The sequence below is a fragment of the Sprattus sprattus genome (genome assembly GCF_963457725.1).
Source record: "Sprattus sprattus genome assembly, chromosome: 1".
NCBI classification, from domain to species: domain Eukaryota; kingdom Metazoa; phylum Chordata; class Actinopteri; order Clupeiformes; family Clupeidae; genus Sprattus; species Sprattus sprattus.
In genome coordinates this window covers 60466891-60489261 of record NC_137920.1, presented here as the reverse complement: position 1 = coordinate 60489261, position 22371 = coordinate 60466891, and the positions used below count along the sequence as shown (strand labels likewise).

The window sequence follows — 22371 nt, the reverse complement described above, 5'->3', positions numbered from 1 at the left end:
ACATTGTTCCTCATAGTTAAGCCATGGCAGAGTTGGCAGAGATCTATGACAACGCTAAAAAAGGTCGAGAGTATGCTCTTCTCGGGAACTATGATTCATCCATGGTCTACTATCAAGGTGTGATGCAACAAATCGAGAAATACTGTCATTCTCAGAGGGATCCATCACTCAAGGCCAAATGGCAGCAGGTGGGACAGCCTTAACATATTTTTTTTAAGTTTGACTTGCGATCAAAATAAACTGAAAGACAAGGATTCCTTCCTTGTTTGAAAATATACTGATGCACAATTTGTAAATGAAAATGTATAAAAAACTAAGTAGCCTATATTAAATAAACAGGCCTTTGGTCAAGCCAGAAAGTCTGCACACACCTTTTACCTTCTGCACATTACTACGTTCCAGACATAGTCTTCAATAGATTGTGTTCATTTTTGTCTCAAAATTCTACACAAAAAAGCCAATAATGACAAAGGGAAAACAGGTTTTAAGACATTTGTGCTAATTTATTAAAGATCAAAATGTAAAATATCACCTGTATACAAGTGTGCAGACCCTTTAATATGACACCCAAAAGTGAGCTGAGGTGCATTTTGTTTCCACTGATACTGCTTGAGATGTTTCTACAACTTAATTGGAGTCCACGTGTGATACATTCAACTGTTAGGATATGATTGGGGATTGCCAACACCTGCCTATATAAGGTCCCACAGTTGACAGTGCATGTCAGAGCAGACTCCAAACCATGAGGCCAAAGGAATTATCTACAGACCTCAGAAACAGGATGTGCCATGGCATAGATCTGGAGAAGGGTACGGAAAAGTCTCTGCAGCTTTACAGGTCCCAAAGAGGTGGCCACCATCATTTGTAAATTAAAGTTTGCCACCATCAAGGATATTCCTAGACCTGGCTGTCCGGCCAAACTGAGCAATTGGGGAAGATGGGCCTTGGCCAGAGAAGTGAGCAGGAACCCGAGGGTCACTCTTACAGAACTCTAACATATCCCTGTGGAGATGGGAGAACCTTTCAGAAGATCAACCATCCAGGCAGGACTCCACCAATCAGGAGTTTATGGTAGAGTGGCCAGACGGTATCCCCATCGTAGCAAAAATAAGGCACATCACAGCCCGCTTCGAGTTTGCCAAAAGGCACCTAGAGGACTCTCAAACTAGGACAATCAAGATTCTCTGATCTGATGAAACCAAAATTGAACTTTTTTGCCTGAATACCAAGCGTCTTGCTGGAGAAAACCAGGCACCGCTCCTCACCTGGCTAATACCATCCCTACAATGAAGCATGGCAGTGACAGCATCATGATGTGGTGAGATTTTTCAGCAGCGGGAACGGGGCGACTAGTCCTGAAAGAGGGAAAGATGAATGCAGCTAGATCCTTGAAACCTGCTCCAGAGCGCTCTTGACCGCTCTTGAAGTTTGCCTTCCAACATGGAAACGACACGAAGCAGACAGCCAAGAGAACAAAGAAGTGGCTTCGGAGAAAGTCTGTGCATGTTCTTGAGTGGCCAAGCCAGAGCCCAGACCTGAATCCAATTGAACAGCTGTGGAAAGAGCTGAAAATGGCTGTGTACCGACGCTCCCCATCCAACCTGACGGAGCTTGCAAGGATATGCCAAAAGGAATGGGAAAAATAGTCAGAAAACAAGTGTGCCAAGCTCGTAGCTTTTTTCTCAAGACGCCTTGAAGCTGTAGTAGCTGCCAAAGGTGCAGCACCCAAGTATTAGGCTAGACTTATGGTGTGTACAGATAGTACAGTATGTAGCCCCTAAATAACTTATTTTTGTCAGTAAAATGAAATTGCATATTTTCTAAAAACCTGTTTTCATTTCGTCATTATTGGCTTTTGTGTGTAGATGTTTGAGGTAAAAAGTGAACTCAATCTACTTTAGTATAAGTGTATAACGTAATAAAACATGGAGAAGGTGAAAGTGGTGTGCAGACTTTTCGGCTTGACTGTATCTCTCAGAATGCTCCTTCAGCATTTTTAACAACAATAACAGACTTATTAAAATTCATTATAAAACAATTGGGTTCTATCGCGTTATTTAGCTGTTTCTGATTGGACGAGAGACGTTCCATGAGTTGGATTATCCGTCAACATACCAACTGTCTGGGACTTTTCACAGCCAATAATAAATCACTCCGCGTTGAAATATTCGCATTGATGATAACCGTTAATTCAAAATTCTTAAAATTCCAATCCAAGACGTTGACAATGGAACTATTTTTTGTTGCGGAGAAACAATGGTGAAATAAACCATTTTTAATCAATAACTTTGTGTTGAAATGTTAATTTGTTGACTGTAGAATTGTTTTTTTTAAAGCAATATAGCGCTCGTGGGAACGGGGTAGGTAAGGGATAATCCCACGGGTGTTGTTGCCTACCCCACTCGGCCTACGGCCTCGGTGGCTACGGCCGAACACCACCCGTGGGATTATCCCTTACCTACTCCACTCCCACTCGTGCTATATTGCTTAAATACAGGTTTTAACCCCATAGAGACCAAACTTCTAGAATGCTGCTGATTTTGAGGTATTTTGAGAAAACCGAGGGAGTATTGAAATACTTTAATCTTTTTTGCTGTAAATTGACAATTAGGCCTACAAGTTAATGTAAATTAAAAGAATCAGACCTTTTTAGTGATACGACATTTATTGACTACTGTAGAGACATTGTTTTACGTGAACGTGATTGAGCTGCATGAATTGTGCATATAGGGTTTGATTTCACATTACTTTCTTTTTTAAATGATGGACCTTTTTTATCGAGAGAAGAATGTTTCAAAATAATTTTTAAATGCATGTACTATGGTCTGCAAATATTTAACAATTTGCATTTGTGTTTTTCCATCCTCAAAACATAGACTCCTTACTTCTTTGAATAAACTCATTTGAATAAATGCAATATGATTTGTACAGACTAATGTATTTTTGTAAGTATTATATTATAATTTGTAAATATGCATCATATTTGTGCACATTTCCCATAAAAGTGTTATTTCTAAATCTGTAATTCTGTGTGCAAAGTGTTGAATCTGCATTTGTGGATCATTTTACTCACACGCGTTCATCCCAGCTTCCATTGACGTAATTTTGAGAAATTCTTTACGCAATCCACACACAATTTATTTAACCCTCTAACTCAGCTGAGGAACCGGGGCAGCGGCCATCATCGTTTTGAGATGTGGGTGACTGGAGTCGGTGGTAAAGTCTGGAAAAAACATGGTGCAGGAGATGGTGGCTTCTTATAAAAAATATATATTATTATTTGTACAGGGGGAATCTCTTCTATTGACCCCAGACATGTCCATAAAACAAACAAACAAAATAAATCCAAAAGACAAACATACTCAAAGTACTACAAAAAAAATAGGCAAACTCGAGACACAATACTTGGCACAACGCTAGGCTTTAAACAAACTATTTGACAAAAATATTAGTGCGGTCAAACGATTAAAATATTTAATCGCGATTAATCGCATTTTTGTCATAGTTAACTCAAAATTAATCGCGATTAAATTACTTAAAATTAATCGCGATCGCAAATTTTATTCTAAATGCCCCTTCAATTATTTTTTTTCCATCATTTTTATTTTATTTTAATGCTGTTATCAACATGGAAAAGTGGATTGGCTTGCTTTAAGCAATGTTTTATTTTATTGAAAAACAACATTGCCAAACAGGGCGGTACAAAATAAAATTATAAAGTGCACATTTAAGATAAACATGGACTCAGCCTATAGTGCAGTTAAACCATGGCTTAATATTTTTTGCTGCCAGCTGCAGGTAGGGTAAACTTTCTATTCAGAAGCTTTTTATCATCCATTTCGTTGTATCGCGCTCATCATTCACTCAAACGTGACGTTAGCCTACTACAAAGTTTGGGAGGGCAAAATAACGTTAATCTAAAAAAATATATATTTTTTTTTTTTTTTTTTTTTTTTTTTTTTACATCGCGTTAATCGCGCGATAAAAAAAAATAACGACGTTAAAATGGGTTCGCGTTAACGCCGTTAATAACGCGTTAAACTGACAGCACTAAAAAATATACTAATCATGCTGTTCTGCAATGAATAGGAAACTGTAGTTTTTCATGAAATCGGTTTGTCAATACAGGTTATTTGTGCATTTGCAAGGGGCTGAGAAAGGAAATTTAAACCTGAAACAGAAATAAAGAATGCACTGGAAAACTATTTATATTATGTCTTCAGAATGGGTTTATCAAAGTCGTGAAACTTTTGATTTCTTTTACATCATAATAACAAAATAAATATTGCATGTTAAGGGCCTGCTGATAGATACATCCACATCTTATCTTGAGCTTGCTGTCAGCTTTTGAGTTTGTTCCTAATTAGCACAGTTTATTGTCATGCATGCCTTACATGGAGTCATAGAACCTTCCTCATAATTAGCTGAAATGAAAATGGATGCTCATAAGCTGGATGCTTTGGGCTATATGATGATTGTAATGCCATGCAAATATTAATGCCACACAACTCACTGTCCCGTTTATCTCTCCATTAACCAATCTCTGTGATCAATAGCAGTACTGCAGTATTGTCCCCAAAGCAAAACCTGGCTAACGTGAGGTGAAAAAGAGCCGGCTTACAGTTCTAAAAGAAAACTAGGCAGGAATGAAAACATTTTGCCATGCAATAGACATATAGCAGGTTATTTTTTGGGGGACCGTTAATGTTACAAGCATTTGTTTAACAACGTCTACTAGGTAAAGCTAGATCAATATTCTTAAACGCTTAACATTCTTGCCTGTCACAGGTCTCGATTTCTCTTGCAAGTCTTCAGTGAAGGAATTATATTGCAGCTAGCTAACTGTTAGTTACAATTATCCAGTTGTTGACTTCTATCAGGATCCATTTCAGATTTATGTTAGGAAGTTGGTTGACACTTGGTATAACATTGCCTTATTCACAACAACCAAATGCAATTCTTGTTGCTTATGCTACTACATACACTATCTACTGAATAAAACAAGACTTAAATAAACAGGGACGGCACCTTTGTGCTGATCTAGACCTATTTGTGTGTGGATCACAGCAAAGTGAAAAGAATGTCACAAAATTACATCAGTGGAAGCCGGGATAAATACTTGTGTTGGATGATCCACAAATGCAGATTCAACACCTCACACGCAGAATTCAAGATTTATAACTCGTAAAGCATGTTATATATTAACAAATTATAAAGTATATATATATATTTACAAATATACATTAATTGTAAAAATCATAGAAGGTTTATTCAGTGAGAACTTGATGAAGGAGTTCTGTGGATGGACAAACACATTTGATCACATTCAAATATATTGTATAAAAAGTTAGATACATGCATAAATTCAGTGTCTACTCTTTAGGTGTATAGGTCATTTTTTTGGGAAACATTCTGGCTGTCAGTAACCGTTACAGTATAAACGGTTTTGTCTCATCCTATTTTATGTTTGAAAATATATTGGTAAACCTTTATGAAGTAGATAGCCTATACTGCACAGCCCTAATTGGAATACATGCATATGTAAAATGTCTTTAGTGTCTGGTATGCAGAAAAGTAAATAACAAACCATCAATTACTTCCAAACTGCTTTCTGAATTTAGGTACGCCTGGAATTAGAGGAGGAGTACAGGTACGTGAAGAGTATCGTCAACACATTGGAAAGTTTTAAGGTGGACAAGCCAGTGGACTGTCCTAACTTCCTGCTAGAAGAAGCTCCCCAGGACCCAGCAGTATGGCCGCCCCCAACTCCGGCAGAACACAGGTAAGATACCTCACTGTCATCTCACTGCCCCCTACTCTGGCAGAACACAGGTAACTCACTGTCATCTCATAGACAGAACCCCCCTTGAGGCTTTGCTGAAAGCTCATGTTAGTCAATTACAACAGAGTTGACCGTACTGACGACCAGTGGTGGGTAGAGTACTGAAAATTGGTACTCAAGTAAAAGTACAATTACCTCCTTCAAAATCGACTTGAGTAAAAGTAAATATTCCAATTGGAAAACTTACTCGAGTAAGAGTAAAAAAGTACTCTGTTTAAAAGTTACTCAAATTACAAGTTACTTTTTTGTGTTGGAGTGTTTGGATCAATGAAAAACATAACGTGAGTAAGTCAGAAAGAAATGCACTCTTGACACATTTCTTCACAAGTTGCTTCATTGTATCATGTATGTTTTTTTTTTTCATTACACATCTCATAGATCTCATAGAAAATAACAGTAGGCCATTAAAAATATTGACTATGTAGGAGATCTCATTCTTTATCATGGAGAGAAATGCCCTCTCTCTCTCTTTCTGACTGCAAAAGCATTGTTATTTACAAGATCATCCCGGTTAGAGAAGAAAGGTGCCATGAATCACCTGCCATTTTACAAATTTGTGACTTTTTCGTGCTAGCAATTCTGACAGTATAACTTTTGCAAGCTAGCCAAGTAAATAAACATGATGCTGACGGTGAGTTGCAAAAAATATTATTACATTGGAGTGAGGGCTGCCCCAGGACTGTCAGGAGGACCAGTAGTAACGCCAGCTTCGTCCATCTTCTCATCCATAGTGGCGGCGATTAAAGTTATAGTCGTAACGGTCGACCTGAAGTTGTCTCCTGCGCGGCTATGAGATTACAACAATGTTGCAACCTGTGGAGGGCGCGTCGATAACGCATAGCTAACTGACCTCTCCGTTTTTACCCTCTGGTTGCCGTGTATGCTTGTATTCCAGTAAACAAAGATATGTGTACTTTTATCACAATACTCATTTTAATGAAAGCACAATGGAAATGTAACTGAGTAAAGAGTAGAATTCTAGTTCAAATATTTACTCGAGTAAGAGTAAAAGTGCAGACTTTATAAAGGAACGCAAAAAGTTCTCGTTACCCGAAAAATGTACTTTTTTACTCATTTGCGTTCCTTGTAACGCGTTACTACCCACCACTGCTGACGACAGACAAAACACTGTGCTGCTATGTTTAGCAATGCTACCAGATCAGTGGCATGAGAAATGTGAAAGCATTTTGTATTTGAGCACACACTTCACTGCTCAGTACCAGTGTAAAGGAATTGAATTGTCTCTGGATTATTTGTCCTTTTGTCCACAGAGCACCAAGCCAGGTGAAGCGTCCCAATAGTGGAGCCAAGAACCAGAGGAAGGACTCCCCAGCAATGCAGCATAAGGGACCAGTAGTCAGGGGGCAAGTGAACCCCAAAATGGACAAATCACCCCGCAATGGACGCGGCACAAAGGCCAAAGATGAAAAGGTAATGTAACCCAACATTTTTCAAGACTTATTGTGTTAAGGAACCCTAAAATGATATCCTGCCATCTCACAGGACAGACTTGGAGGACCTTGATAGGATAGTTGTCACCTTTGTGTATCACCTTTTGCTGTTGATTCTTTCAGGGCAAAAAAAGTGGCCCAGAAGGGGGAGGTGATGGAGAGCAGAAGAAGTTTGATGGCACAGGCTATGACAGTGATCTGGTGGACGCCCTCGAGAGAGACATTGTGTCCAGGAATCCCAACATCGGATGGTAACTGTAATCACGACTAGAGCCATATCAAATCTCAGCACCATACATAATCCCAGCACCATATCGGATCCCAGCACCATATCGGATCCCAGCACCATATCTGATCCCAGCACCATATCTGATCCCAGCACCATAGCTAATCCCAGCACTATACCTAATCCCAGCACCATAGCTAATCCCAGCACCATAGCTAATCTCAGCACCATACCTAATCCCAGCACCATACCTAATCCCAGCACCATAGCTAATCCCAACACCATACCTGATCTCAGCACTGTTTTATGGTCACACCCACAGCACCCAACGTCACCTGCCCTAACATCATATTGTACTACTACTACTGCCACTACTAATTCACTTCCTGCCACTACTCATTATTACTATAATAAGGGGGAGGGTTGCAGCTCATCACACCCAAGGCTCTTATTGGCAGAACAATTCAGCAGCCAACATGAGTGGAAAAAAAGTTAAAAAGAAGATTTATAAATGGGAAATATGAACGGATTAAACTACACAATATTAGTTGTACATCTTATTTTCATTTGGTTTTCATTTTTATTTGTATCTTTCTGGGAATGCTGTAAATTATTTACAATTTGGACGAATCAGCTTTTGTCACTCCAAATGATAAAATGAAAATGGCCAAAAAATTGGATTTTTTTATATTTACCATTGGCTTATTTGACCATGCAATACAAACACGTTGATTGGCCGAAAAGGCATGATTTGGTTGCCACATCTTCCATAATGTTCCATTCCTAGTGCATATGATTATTGTGAGTTAGAATAAATGGACATAGCAAATGTCCTCTTCCCACCCTCTAACTATGCAGTGAGACTTGTGCCTTTCAGTTACCTAATTAAAATTAAGGCCCATTATCTTTGTCATAGTGGAATAATGAATTGCTGAGAGCACTACAGTGTCATAAATAATCATGATTTATCTGTGAATTTAGTCTGCTGCTTGTCTGCCTGTAATTGCATAAATTGTGAGTGGGTCTGATGAGTGGCCTGTTGGAGTGAGGGCCAGATGCCTATGAGGCGAGGTGCTGTGGATGACTCATGGCGACTGGGAGTCACACAAGCTGCCGTGTGATAACTCTCTCTCTGTCTGTCTCTCTGTTGGTATGTCTCTTTCTCTCTCTCTCTCTCTCTCTCCGTCTTTCTCTCTCCGTCTTCCTCTCTCCGTCTCTCTATCTGTTGGTGTGTGTCTCTCTCTCTGTCTTTCTCTCCGTCTCAATCTCTCTCTCTTTCTCTCTCCGTCTCAATCTCTCTCTCTCTCTCTTTCTCTCTCCCTCACTCCCTCTACCTCTCTCTCTTCTGCAGGGATGACATAGCTGATCTGGAGGACGCCAAGAAGCTGCTGAGAGAGGCAGTGGTGCTGCCCATGTGGATGCCAGACTTCTTCAAGGGCATTCGGCGGCCTTGGAAGGTTCATGCTTTTAAAGATCCATTTGTTTGTCTGTTATTTATTTAAAAAATGTAATGCAGACCCACTGCATATTCACACATGTATGTACAGAAGCATTCATGCAGATTAAACCACAGGCAGATGACATCATTGTGATATGAAGCAGTAGTATTCATTCACCGCCACTACCATTTGAAACCACTTGGTGGCACCATTGTTTAGTCAAAATGGTGAAGTTCTCATGGCCTTTTATGTCACGTTAACACTCGTTAAAATGTTATGTTAACACTTTTCAAAATGTTACGTAAGCAGTCTGCTCTTGCAAAACACAGTCATTTTGTTACTTAGAAATTATTTGTATTACATAATGTGGTCAAGTCAGCTCTGTATGATTTCCTAGTCCTCAGTCACTTCCATATGGCTCTGTGATCAGATTGTGAACAGCATGGCTTGTGTGTGTGTGTGTGTGTGTGTGTGTGTGTGTGTGTGTGTGTGTGTGTGTGTGTGTGTGCTGCAGGGAGTGTTGATGGTGGGCCCTCCTGGCACAGGGAAGACTATGCTGGCAAAAGCTGTTGCCACAGAGTGTGGCACCACGTTCTTCAACATCTCCCCCTCCACCCTCACTTCCAAGTATCGGGGAGAGTCCGAGAAACTGGTGCGACTGCTTTTTGACATGGTGAGTCTGTGGTAGCATCTTTAAGAATGGTGAAAATCATACTTGTGTGTACATTCTTGTTTGTTTTGATAACTTGTACAATAAAATAAATAAATAAATATAAATGATAAAAGTTAACTTTTTTACTAGGCAAGGTTCTACGCCCCCAGTACAATCTTCATTGATGAGATTGACTCGATTTGTGGGCGACGGGGTAACTCAGATGAGCATGAGGCAAGTCGGCGAGTGAAGTCTGAAGTACTGGTACAGATGGATGGTAAGCCAGAAATAAGAAGTAAAATACACTAAAATGAGAAACTGTCTGTTGACCTCACAGTTCCTGCAAACGTATTTCACAATTAAATTTCTTCCCCTTAGGTTATACTCAACTCAACCTTTATCTCTCTTATCACTTCCTGGCCCACAAATACATTTACATTTACTGCATTTGAAAAACACAATTGTTCCACAACTACATTTGACTCCTTGCCAAACCATGTTCATCATCATGTTTTTTACTCCTCTTAACCACCCCAATACAAAGACATGATCTTAACTGTCCTATATAGATTTTGAGTTTGAACCTTTAGAAGGTGATGGTCCAAAAGCGTCGAATAACATAAATAAAATAAAATAGTAAAATAAGTTGTCACTTCACTCTCACACAGGGGTTGGTGGGGCATCGGATAATGATGATCCCTCTAAGATGGTGATGGTGCTGGCTGCCACCAACTTCCCCTGGGACATCGATGAGGCACTGAGACGCCGGTTAGAGAAGAGGATCTACATCCAGCTGCCAACAGGTCAGTTCTCATTCACAAATCTGAGAGGAGTCCATTCATTTCGACATGTATAGTATAATATTAGTGATTTTCAAAGCATTATCCTGTCCAGAGTTGTAGTTTGCACATTGAGAATCAAACTATTTAATGTAACATGGAAGTAACGGCAACAGGCCTTTGTTTGGAGATAAAGACCCAGTGATTGGGCATCCATTTCACAAATGTAGCCTTTTTGTGTACGACAAAGCATCAAGAGAGGCTGTTCCTTCTCTGAGTTTTCACATCATGTTGCTATGGTGTGGTGCGGTCAGGTTCTCTTACCAATGCAAGGTTGTGCTAGTACCCATGAACAGAAATGAGACCGTAACCATAGGCAACGCTTCATCGCAGTAAGAGGGGTAACGGCACCAGAAGCTTAGCTTGCCAAAATAACCACTGAAGAAAAACATGTTACACAGACGACTTCCTCATTGTCATTCAGTTTAGAAGGCAACAATTTGCTCTTGTTTAACCATTTCATGTGATAACTCTCTGTAATGAGGATCCAGCAAACACTAGGTTGCTTTCGATGTAATGGTTAGGAATTCCAACACTTTCAAGAATAATTAGATATTTTAATAATCAGATTAGATTCCAAATACTCTGGATGATTTTATTGATTAATTTAAGTGGTTTGTAATTTTGTAAAATGGGTGACCTCCCTCTTTAAATGTATACGGTTGTGGGAATTTCAATTGGGTTAAGTTGAGTTAAAAGCATCAAGAGTTTGCTTTCAAAGAGTTCAATTTATACAATTTAAGGGAAGTGGGGGTGACTTTACAAAATAAATCAAATTTGAAATTCCTAATTATGAAACCAGCCAGAGGGTAAGAACCAACCATGACCATACTGAAGAACAGTACCACCAAAAATGTTCCTCTGCTGGAATCTTCCAAAAAATACCTTTATACTGTCACTTATACCAATACCAACCATGACCATAATGTGGCATGACGGTTCAGACACCCCAAGCATGGCCACAGCACATGCCGCTCACACATAAGAATAATGCATTCAATCATGACACATCCCCCTCACCACACCTCGTGTAGTGGCTCGTGACTGCATGCTAGATGACACATTGTGGAGGCTGTGTGGGCGCCTGTGACTATGGTCTGGTCTGTTGCCATAATCTGTTCCCCAGCGAAGGGCCGTGCCGAACTGCTGCGGATCAGCCTGAGGGAGGTGGAGGTCGCGCCCGACGTCAATCTGGCCCTGATCGCCGAGAAGATCCAGGGCTACTCCGGAGCTGACATCACCAACGTCTGCAGGTCAGCCAGTCACCCACAGGGCTGCACGAAGTGCAAAGTGATTTTTGACTGTTTGTTAAATAGTAGAAAGAGCGGATACACATCTATGAAATGGAAGTAATGGTCTAATGCTTCAGAGGCATTTCTGTGAAGGCCTGATTACCAGTGCAATGAGGTATTATATCATTTCTAAATGCAGATTGTTCACCTTTTTAGAATTTTTTTTTAATGTTGTGTAAGTGTAAAACACTATACATTGATTCATTACAGATTTAATTTAGTTGATATTTCAAGATATGAAGATTGAATAGACTGTTCCCCCTGTAATTGTTGTGGTTGTACTTTTGGTTGTACTTCCTCATCTTTTTGAAGCAGAACAGGATGTGTATGTACTGCCTGTCCTTCAGTCCTGGTTAATTTCCAGTAAACGCCTGAGTTAGTGATTGTTTTTCTGCACAGTGATTTTGTCAAATGGCTTCCTGGCATTTGCCATTCCTGATTCCACAAACATGCCTTTGATTATTACGTAACTCTGTTTGTGTGTGTGTGTGCATATGTGTTGGGTGAGTTCACTGGACTCTGTAGTGCTTTACTGAGAAAGCAATCAATGCAACAGTGTGTTTGTAAAAGCTTTGTTGAGGAGAAAACAATAAAACAGTTGTCCTTTTCTAACCCAACAGCCAAAGACAATACAAACACTGCTCGTCCAACATTTGGATGTCATTGGTATAAAGCTGTAGAGTTGTAAACAGCAACTCTAATGTCATAATACATCATATAACAGAAACTGCTCTGTATGTCCTCAGGGATGCGGCCATGATGGCTATGCGCCGCAGGATCCAGGGCCTGAGCCCCGAGGAGATCCGAGCACTCTCCAAGGAAGAGCTCCAGATGCCCGTCACCATGGAGGACTTTGAGCTCACGCTGAAGAAGATCTCCAAGTCCGTCTCCTCCGCCGACCTGGAGAAGTATGAGTCCTGGATGGCAGAGTTCGGATCTGTGTAGCCGGAGAGGAGAAAAAGAAGGAAGAGAAGGAGAGGGGGAAAGTGGTGTAAGGAACAGAGGGTGGGACACCACTGGATGACCTAATCATTCCTGAGTCCTGTCGTCTAAGTGTTGCCAGGGCGAATACTTGAAACTGTTTAGTGTTCAGCAATACTGTAGTATGGTGTTTTAGGAGTGCACCTGGGAAATGGCTCCAATGTTTTAGGTCTTGTTTTGTTTTGTTTTTTAATGTCTGAAGTGGTACAAATCCAATTTGGTGAGCCCCTTTTAAGCACTAATGCTGGTGTTGCACTGCCTGAAAATAGTGTGAAGGGCTGTGAGAGAATGATGAAGAGAATGTGCTTGTGCAGTCCACTTTGTGTCATCTTAACAATTTGCAGCATGTCATCCTCATGTAAAGGACCTGCTTGGGTAATGTCATGTGGTATGATGGTGTGTGTGTGTGTGTGTGTGTGTGTGTGTGTGTGTGTGTGTGTGTGTGTGTGTGTGTGTGTGTGTGTGTGTGTGTGTGTGTGTGTGTGTGTGTGTGTGTGTGTGTGTGTGTGTGTGTGTGTGTGTGTGTGTGTTGTATTGTATGTAATGAATGTACAGCGGTTAAGTGCTGATACGAAAGTGTTCAGGTGCGCAACAGTTTTACTAAATTTGTCATTAAAATGCTGATAATCCAGGGACGTCTGCCTCTTTCTGGGTGCTTTTAAAACTACTGTTTGCCTGGGCCACTTCTAAGCTTGGTAGTCTTAAAGTGTCCAGTTCCTATGGCTTTGTAATGCTAGACATGTAGCTAGACATGTCATGGTTCAGTCATCTCTGTTTGTCTAAGTCCTTGGTTGGTTTTTCAGTTCCTTTCTGAAACTTGCCAAGCTGGGTAAATGAGGATGAGACCAGATGCTCACACCCGTGTGAAGGGATGTGGATGGTTATGCATTACCCAAGTCTCTGTATGTGCTATCAGATATATGTCTATGTCTGGGTACCCTCTAATGTGACCAGATTTGACCTCAAAATTACAGCAAACATTTTTTGTCCCTGTATGACTGGACGTGATGAATCCAGAACAATGAATCTATTCAACAGCTATTTTGAGGTTTTGAAAATCTCTTTTCATGTTACAATAATAAGTCCTTTGAATAAATGTTGCCTGAAGTAGGACTCAAAATAGTGGATTAGAGCACACACAAATGTTCTAATAGTTTCCATGCGTGAAAAGGGCATATTTGTCTATGAAGAATGCCTCTCTTTTTCCATAAGCAAATGGCCTCGTCTGGGAGGCGACTAGAATACTACGAAGACAAATCACCCTTTGCCTTAAGACGTGGCCTATTGCATGAGTAAAAATTGAAGGAATTAGACTGTGCAGTCATTTAACCCTATTAAAGGTGCATTAAGGATTAATAGCTATTCGCTAAAGGTATGCTAGCAGCTAAAACTAACGAAATCTCTTGAAATGTGCTGACTTTGACATTATGACAAACTAATTACTCAACGACTGTCCTTACACAGTCAAACACCAATCATGTGCAACACAAGACTAAGCAAGACGGCAAATAAGCTACTTACTAGATCGGCAGAAGGTAATCAAAGTCAGGTCGGCGGGCATCGGCAGGCAAAACTACAGAAGGCAGTTATATGCCTATCGACCCTGCTATGCCATTGGCACGGACGCAATTCTCCATATTAAAAGTCATTGTAGCGCCCCAATTTTTTTTAAGCTGTTATTTTAAGGTTAAACTGCTTATCCTAACCCTAATCCTGAAGCATAATTGTTGCATATTGTGCCTTTAACAACTAATGTAAGGGGATTTTTGTTGTTTGATATTTTTGTTTATTTTTCAGGTTATTTTTGTCTTGCCGTTTTCATATTTCCTTGCCTAATTCTACAGTATTCTAAAGGGCAACATCATGTTTGTAAGAGACTAATACATATAGTAATACTAATAAAAAATCAATTGCTACACTGAGCACACTGCGGTCTGTGGGGCCTTCTCATCCCCGCCAACAGGCCGGCGTGACTCAGCCTACAGAGCTGCTGGGAGCAGCAGATGCACGATGCTGGCCTGGCACTGACTGCCAGGGCTGGTGAGTGTGGGCACACGGGCCTCGGCGGGACTGTGCCAGCGCTCGCCCCATGGCAATGCTTCTAAATCTGAAGGACAGCCGTCTGTCCGTGTCACACTGGTACTGTCATCGCTGCGTGAGTATGTACACACACACACACACACACACACTTCCATGGGCTGCCATTTGTCTCGTTTTGTCATGCTGTCTGTCTTACTCAGCCATGCTGACATTCAGATATAAATAAGTGAGCAAGTTATGGACAAAAGAATGGAGGTGAATGTGCTTTTGTTAGTGACTGTTACAGAAAATAGTTGGACCTTGAATACAAATGGGAATTCTAAAACTGACACTGAACAGTCTGACAGAAGATTGTGGGGTAGGCAAAGAATTAACTCAAATCTGTCAGATAGGAAAGAAAAGGGGAAATACTGGTTTAATACGATACAAAATGCCTCATGTGATTGTACTGCAAATGTCTGCTTATTGAGATGGTTGTACCTATGTATGAAGACACAACAACCTGAGATAGAATGTGAATTCCTGCCAGAGATGATGGGTGACTGTGACTGTGCTGTGTGCCCTCATCAGTATCAGCAGTTGTTGTTTACATTAACTTAACATTAATTATAGTGTTCTATAAAAAAATGTGTGAAGAGAAGTGTGTCTGAACTGATGTGTGTGAGAGTGTGTGAAGGAAAGAGAATGGTAGAAAAGTGTAGAAAATAATGGCTGCCTTTTCCCCTACTTCAATGGTGTGGTCTGTCTAGCAGGAATGGTGTAGAGAGAGGGGTTGCTTGCTGGGGCATCTAATGCTTCTATTTTTAGACATCTGTGAAGGACCAACAGTTTCAAGATGCATCATGGGAAAATACTCTCACCCCCTACCCAGAACAGTAAGGAAGAGGGTTTGCCCCCTGAGTGACCCTGTCCAGTTAACCCTTGAAGCAGAGGTGGTGAGAGCTGCCTATACTAAAGGCAGCAGGTGACAACCAGTCATGCGCTCTTTGAAACGGAGGGAAAACATCTCTGTTCAAGACCCATTATGCTACCCCTGTCAAGTCATATTTCTGTGAGCAGGACCATTTACGATTGCCTCTGTTCCGGCTCAGAGCCACTGACCAGAAGTATTCTAACACTGATGAAATTAAGATGGTCACCAGCAGACACGTACATTATTTCACTATAGCCTTGAGTTTGCTGAATGTGATTGTTGTATAATTTCAGATGAACAGATTACATTACAGTTCATTAAATGGCAACAATTATGTCATTCTAAAGGTATCACTACGAGTTCTCCTGTATTCTCAGTATTAGTTTCTTTCAGTTGCATATCTACATTTTTCAAACTCTGAAAAGGCTAAGCAACTACGTCAGAACACTTGAAAGAAAGACTTCAGATGCACAGAATGTGCAGTAATCCCAGGTCATTATTCTAATGTCATATTTACAATATAAAACACTACTGCTCCTTTAAAATCTGCAGCCAGGTTTACAACAATAAGGGTAAAAGGTCTCTGAAGGTCTATTAGTGCCGCCTGGATATGACCAAGTGGAGAGGGTTGGTTACCGAAGCATGTGTGTTGATTTTTATCTCAGGGCACAGCTTTCTGCTGCTAACCCTCAGCTCTAGGTGGGGCCCCTAACGGATGTAGACCGCGGCTCTTCTGGGCCCTGCTCTGTCTCCCCTGGGTCAGCGCCATTGATGCAATCTGACATTATGTTCCACAATGGCTGGGTATTGCCCTTAAAGAACCTTCACACATGAAAGGACTTCTGGGTCCTGATGTATACTCGCACATGCATGCCAGCACTCTCCCTCCAGACAGAATGGCACTTCCTGAAATTCATATTCTGCATTCTGAAACACAGGAAGAGCATAGCAAGACTTCAAATCAAGGTTAGCGTAAAACAATTATGTTAATGTAAAACTGATGTCAATTGCCTCATTGACTAAATACCTCAAATGATAAATGTATGGATAATACAAATTTTCAGGTCTTGATGACTGAAATAAGGGCAGTAATGTTACACTGGGATACAACCCATGTCTAAATACAACATGTGTTTCTCTCCTCATATGCATATTTGTTCAGTAAATGTGAGTCATTGATAGTGTTAAGTTGTGGCTACAGAATCCACTCTTTTTCTTTCACAACTCAAAATTACTGATCATGGAACACAGGATAACATAATATTACAGTCCATGGCCATATTTACGACTACACATGCTACGCTAGTGGAGCAGGAGATATTACTGTCACTGAAGTAATTTGCTAAATTTGTTATGTACACCCGTCACACCCAAGGCTGATTGCCGTGTCTCTGAGGTGAACGTTGACAACAGTCGTTGCATAACTGTGGTTAAAAACCGTAAAAACTAAAATGCCTAATTAGTGTTACTGACTGCGCTCATCAGTGCCTATAAACAATAATGTTGACATTCCAGACAACTCTGCCTGTTGATCAAGTTTGTTATATTCCAGACATTAACCATATAAAAAAAAAAATATTTCATCTGCAATAGAAACACGAAAGCAGAAATTATTTTTTCCATGAAGAAAATATAATCCGTTATCACTCTATGAGCAACCTCACTGGCAAACTTTCAGCAGGCCATTAACAAACTCCTGTGAATTATCTTGCTCAGCACTCTATCTCTCCTCTGTCCACGCACTGACTGGCTCACTGGCGTCTGTCTTCCTGTTAGCCCCTCCACTCCCCTGTTCTCTCGCATGCTGTGGCTGGAGTACAGCCAGGGTACTGATCGCATGGCCTCCCCACTTAGTATGGAGACGAGGTGCAGACAGCCAGGCCCTGTGCTATGACAATGGCAGAACACAGATACAGGATATCCCTAAGGGGGTGGGGAGGCGGTTGTTATCCGTGTTGATTAACAAACAGCCACCGAAGGCTTCAGGGCTTCCCAGCACTGGTGACATAACAGAGCTCTCCCCACACAAAAACAAAAACACACACACACACACACACACACACACACACACACACACACACACATACAACCGTCTACCAGTTGTTTAAGTTGTAGATATGCTTGTCTCCATTGAAACTATCCCCTGTTTGCTATATACCCTTTCCCAAAGTCATTAATGGGCTGTAGCTCTACTGGATTGGACTGCATAGCAGACGCATTGATTTCACAGAATTCTGAGGAAGTAAGCTTTATTACAGTGGGTTAGGGTTAAAGAAGTGCGTTTTTTTACGGTGGCACCTTTACCAGTCTCAACCATAACTTCTGCTGACTCTTTCAACCAGCAGGTGTCCATACCTCTGAAACAAACAGATTATTAAATATAATTATTATTGTTGTTGTGGTGAAATAATTACAAAAATGATCATGATATAAGTATTACAAGCATTTAGTCCCAAATGCAAAGTTGAAACTGAAAACATAAACAAATGTCTTTGTTTACAGTGACAACAACCAATAAAAATCATGGAACATATTTTATATTGATTATGATATAGCCTCACTGTTTCTTAACAATGTGCATAACGGTTGGCCACGGCGGTTGGCCTTGATATGTAATTACAGAAGGAGTCACAAATATAATGACCATTTTTGCAAAGCCAACCTCTATCCAGAGCAACACTTCCTGACCACTAGAAAATGACCCTATTTATAAGGTTTTTTCTTACTTAAACTCACGTTGGAGGATTCATGTGCTAATGACAGGCCCTGGCGTGACTTGACAGTTTTAATGATGGCTTTTAAATAGAGACTTTGTGATGATACACACACACACACACACTCACATGTCACGATGATAACAACCTGACTCCAAACTAACACGTCATCTTGATGTCTGAACAAACAAAACACACTCCTGCACACATACACAGACACACACACACACACACACACACACACACACACACACACACACACACACACACACACACACACACACACACACACACACACACACACACACTTGTTCTCTCTCACACACAAAGGTGGCACAGGGGGCTCAGTTTTTATCTAGACAGTGGTTTAAATTTTTATCAGATGCCAGTCACCTCTCTCAGCAGCATGTCAGCTACCAGATAGATATCTCTGTTTGGCTGTGTCATTGACTCTTTGGAGAGGATATTGATTGCAACGTAGCTAAGCAGACTCCAGTGTCTGCTGAAATAACAACGCTGAGTTTCCATAATGCTAGCCTGAGATCCACCCTCGTAGACTATATCTGCTCGGCAGGGTGTGGTTTAGTTGGCATGACATCAGCATAACAATGGAAAACTCAGCACTTAGACTCCAGGGGTAGGGTAATACACTGACCAACACACACACATAGAAAACACATAAACACAGATCTTATTTTAGCAATGTAAAGGTCCTTGTGTTATACTGGTGACAAGCCCTTGTGTTGTTTTGTTTTTAGAGAGGTGAGGAAAAGTACTAGTGACGAATGGATGTTTCTGAGGGGAGGGCGAGGTAGGTAGTTCATACAGCATTGGAATGTCTCTCCTGGTTCAGAACAGTCACACACATGCACACACTTATATTGGTTTTGTTGAGTTATGAGACAACTGGGCAGACGCCTTCTTCCCTGTCTTCTCCCTCATGATGGATGAACAGAGGATTGTGCCTCTTTAAAGCAGATACTCTGCTCAGGGTTCGAAGCACAGAGATATTAAATATATTAAAAGTTAAACTCTCTTTCTGCAGTTTGACTTAGTCTAAGATGTAGAGAACATTTTAAAATATTTTAAGAAGAAGAATGAGGGAATTAGGAATAATGCTGACCCTTACCAGAAATCCTTTACCTGAAAAATGAACTGGAGATAGCATCCATTTTAATTTCTACAAATTGTTTGGACTAAATTAAATCAGAAATAAGTTTCTTCTTTAAAGTAATTTCTATGTACAAATTAGACTAAATGGACAGATTAGTCCCTTAAACACTATGATGTCACTAAATTACGTTGATGTAATGAATAACCTCCTATATGTCTCCTATGTGATGCAATTTATACACTTTTTCATAACTGGCTTTGGCAAAGACGAAGAGAAAGCCATGTCACCATTTGAAGAACAGAGTGTTCACATGTGATTGATTTTAAGTCGATTACCTCAGTATAAATGCACATGGTGCTACGTCAGTGCACAGCTGCAGCATTGTCAGAAGTACATGCTAACCATCCATTTCACCATCTGAAACACTCCCAGCTCCCATTCCATCGGGCCTTTCCAACTGCATGCCTTTCACTAATATTATTCTAAAATGAAAAACATATTGTTTCCCAGATACATGGGCGGAGTTCATTTTCTGTGTGCGCTTCAGTATTCCATGTGTCTTGGACAAACAGTTATGGTGATGGGGCTGTATATTTATACACTTGAAAATAATTTTTATAACTTTTTATTTGATCTCAAATCATGAATGCTTTTTTGTTTCCTCAGCGCCAAATCAACTGGCCTCAATGATCCAGTCAAACGTTATGATATGATGCATATAGATGCAAATGAAATGGCGGAAAGTTTGAGGGCACGCCAGACAGGTTGGTATTTGTCTGGAAAGAAAAACACAAGTAGAGGGAACTGTTTAGTGGAAAGCAGAGGGAAAAAGTCCATGAAGGAAAATGATCGGCATTACACACATTCTGGTACAACAGGCCCTCTGACCAAAGCCACAACTGGGTAAGATCAACATACATGCAAAAGTTCAAGGTTCAGCAATTAGACAAACAACTATATGACTCTTGTATATATGAAAAATTAATTGTTTTTGGAAATTTCACAAAATTCCCTAACTGGGGAGTGGAGGGGCTAACAGGAAGACAGACGCCAGTGAGCCAAGCAAAATTCAAGGATAAGCCTACTATCGCAGTTTTTTCAATTTGTGTTAAATTGCAGTGCAGAAACATTCAGGCATTATTATTGTGATATGTTTTTATTCAGTCAATGTAATGTCAACATTTCATTTTGCATTAAGGACATTTGGTACTGTTATTAATCATTCTGAGGAACATGTTTAGATAGCCATACGCACGTCAGAAATTCAGAACCCAAAATATATCAGTACAAAAGGCAATCTGTGTACAGCCGCATGCAACCCTGCCACTTGCCCTTTGGATCCAGCAGAAAACAGGATTAAAAATAGCATCAAACACACCAACATGAACTCAGTTACTCATACACCATAATAGAGCTCAGGGCTAAATGTCTAACCAAAGGTCTTCTTTGGACATGCAGCTACTGCTCTTTTCACCACTCCCAGGAGGGAAAAAACTGGACAGCCAGAGGAAGACTAAACATCAAGTGCATGCTCAGCTAAAATGAGGAGTTTCTGGGTCCTGTCCATTTTGCTAAGCAATGGCCACCCATTTTACTGACATATACTGTATACAACCTGTGTCAAGCTGTCAAGGTCTAACATAGACAGTTGAGAAATAAGTAAACCTGTGTTCTTTAAGAGAAAATATTGAGAATGACAATTTAAAATGGTGCTGAGAAACTTGTCAGTTGTCTTAATGAAAAGTAATTAAATAGTTAATAGTAAATAATAATAAACAGCATAGTAGTAATAGTAGTAAAAAAAAAAATAGTTAATAGTAAATATACCGTGTGATGTCTGAACTTTAAACAGGGCTAAGGTACAGTGGCACTAAAACATTATAATGTCTGTCAAAGAGAAGGTTAATAATTACCTGATCACAAGGTTGAAAATGTGATTCAGAGAGTAAATGTCTAGTAAATAGATACAAGTGGGCAAAACTGTCAAGAAGATCTAGAAATAAATCATTATGAAGCAATGGAGCTCCTTTAAATTACAGGTCAAGAGTTCATGTTAAATGTGTATTTCAGGCTGGGATTTTATAGAGCTAAACATACAGTTAAGACCAAAGGGGGCATATACAAACACACCTGTAGTGCTGAAACAGGTACTGCTGTACTGTGTGGCTGGCAGGTCCTGCCTGGAACATGGAATATTCTCTTTACATCCAGGTTAATGAGCTGTCCACATGCAAATAGATTTGGCCTCTTTAAGCTGCCACACTCAGTCTGGGCTTACTCCTATCATAATCTTTCACTCCTCTACTGAGATGTGTGCAAATAAGGTGCTGCTCTTGTGTTCAAGGGTTGTCTTGTTGTGATAATTGTTTGCTTTTTGTAACTTTTTATGGATTTGTAGAACATTAAAGCAGTAGACTAGTAAGCAGGTTAGGAAGAATACTACTAATCTAACTACAGAAAAGGCACGCAACAGCACAGTTGGCACTGAAAGGCTTGCTAGCATGCTTACTCATGTCTTTTGGGGATATAGTAGGCGGCTAGTTTGTCGTCTTTTACTGTCCTTCACATGACCATGTACCATGTTCATTAATTTGACGATGATACCAGTTCTAGTTGCTTATAAGAACATGCTTCAAAGAGTGGCAAATTGTTGCTTACTGTCTCTGTAAATAATCCCACTTTTATTATTGAATGTGTCCCTAACACAATCTTATGAGGTGACAGTGTTGGCTCACACACATACACAGACAAAAAAATCCACTCTGTGTCCAAGCACAGATACACACATACAGGAGTACCTGGATTCACCACTATGTTGTCCTAAGAATGAGATTTAGATTTAGCTAAAAGCAACACAGAACCATTTTC

At 40.3% G+C, this 22371-nt stretch overlaps 1 protein-coding gene across 1 annotated transcript; it reads left to right on the top strand.

Annotated features, from left to right (window-relative positions):
- Positions 1-23: 23 nt before the first annotated feature.
- On the top strand, positions 24-12686 carry katnal1 (katanin p60 subunit A-like 1; the record flags this gene model as incomplete). The annotated part of the gene is made up of 10 exons (XM_080836764.1): positions 24-188; positions 5622-5782; positions 7114-7273; positions 7417-7544; positions 8871-8976; positions 9473-9631; positions 9761-9887; positions 10279-10413; positions 11576-11702; positions 12488-12686. The coding sequence occupies 10 exons, from the start codon at positions 24-26 to the stop codon at positions 12684-12686; spliced, it is 1467 nt and encodes a 488-aa protein (XP_080692890.1).
- Between the last annotated feature and the right edge of the window lie 9685 nt (positions 12687-22371).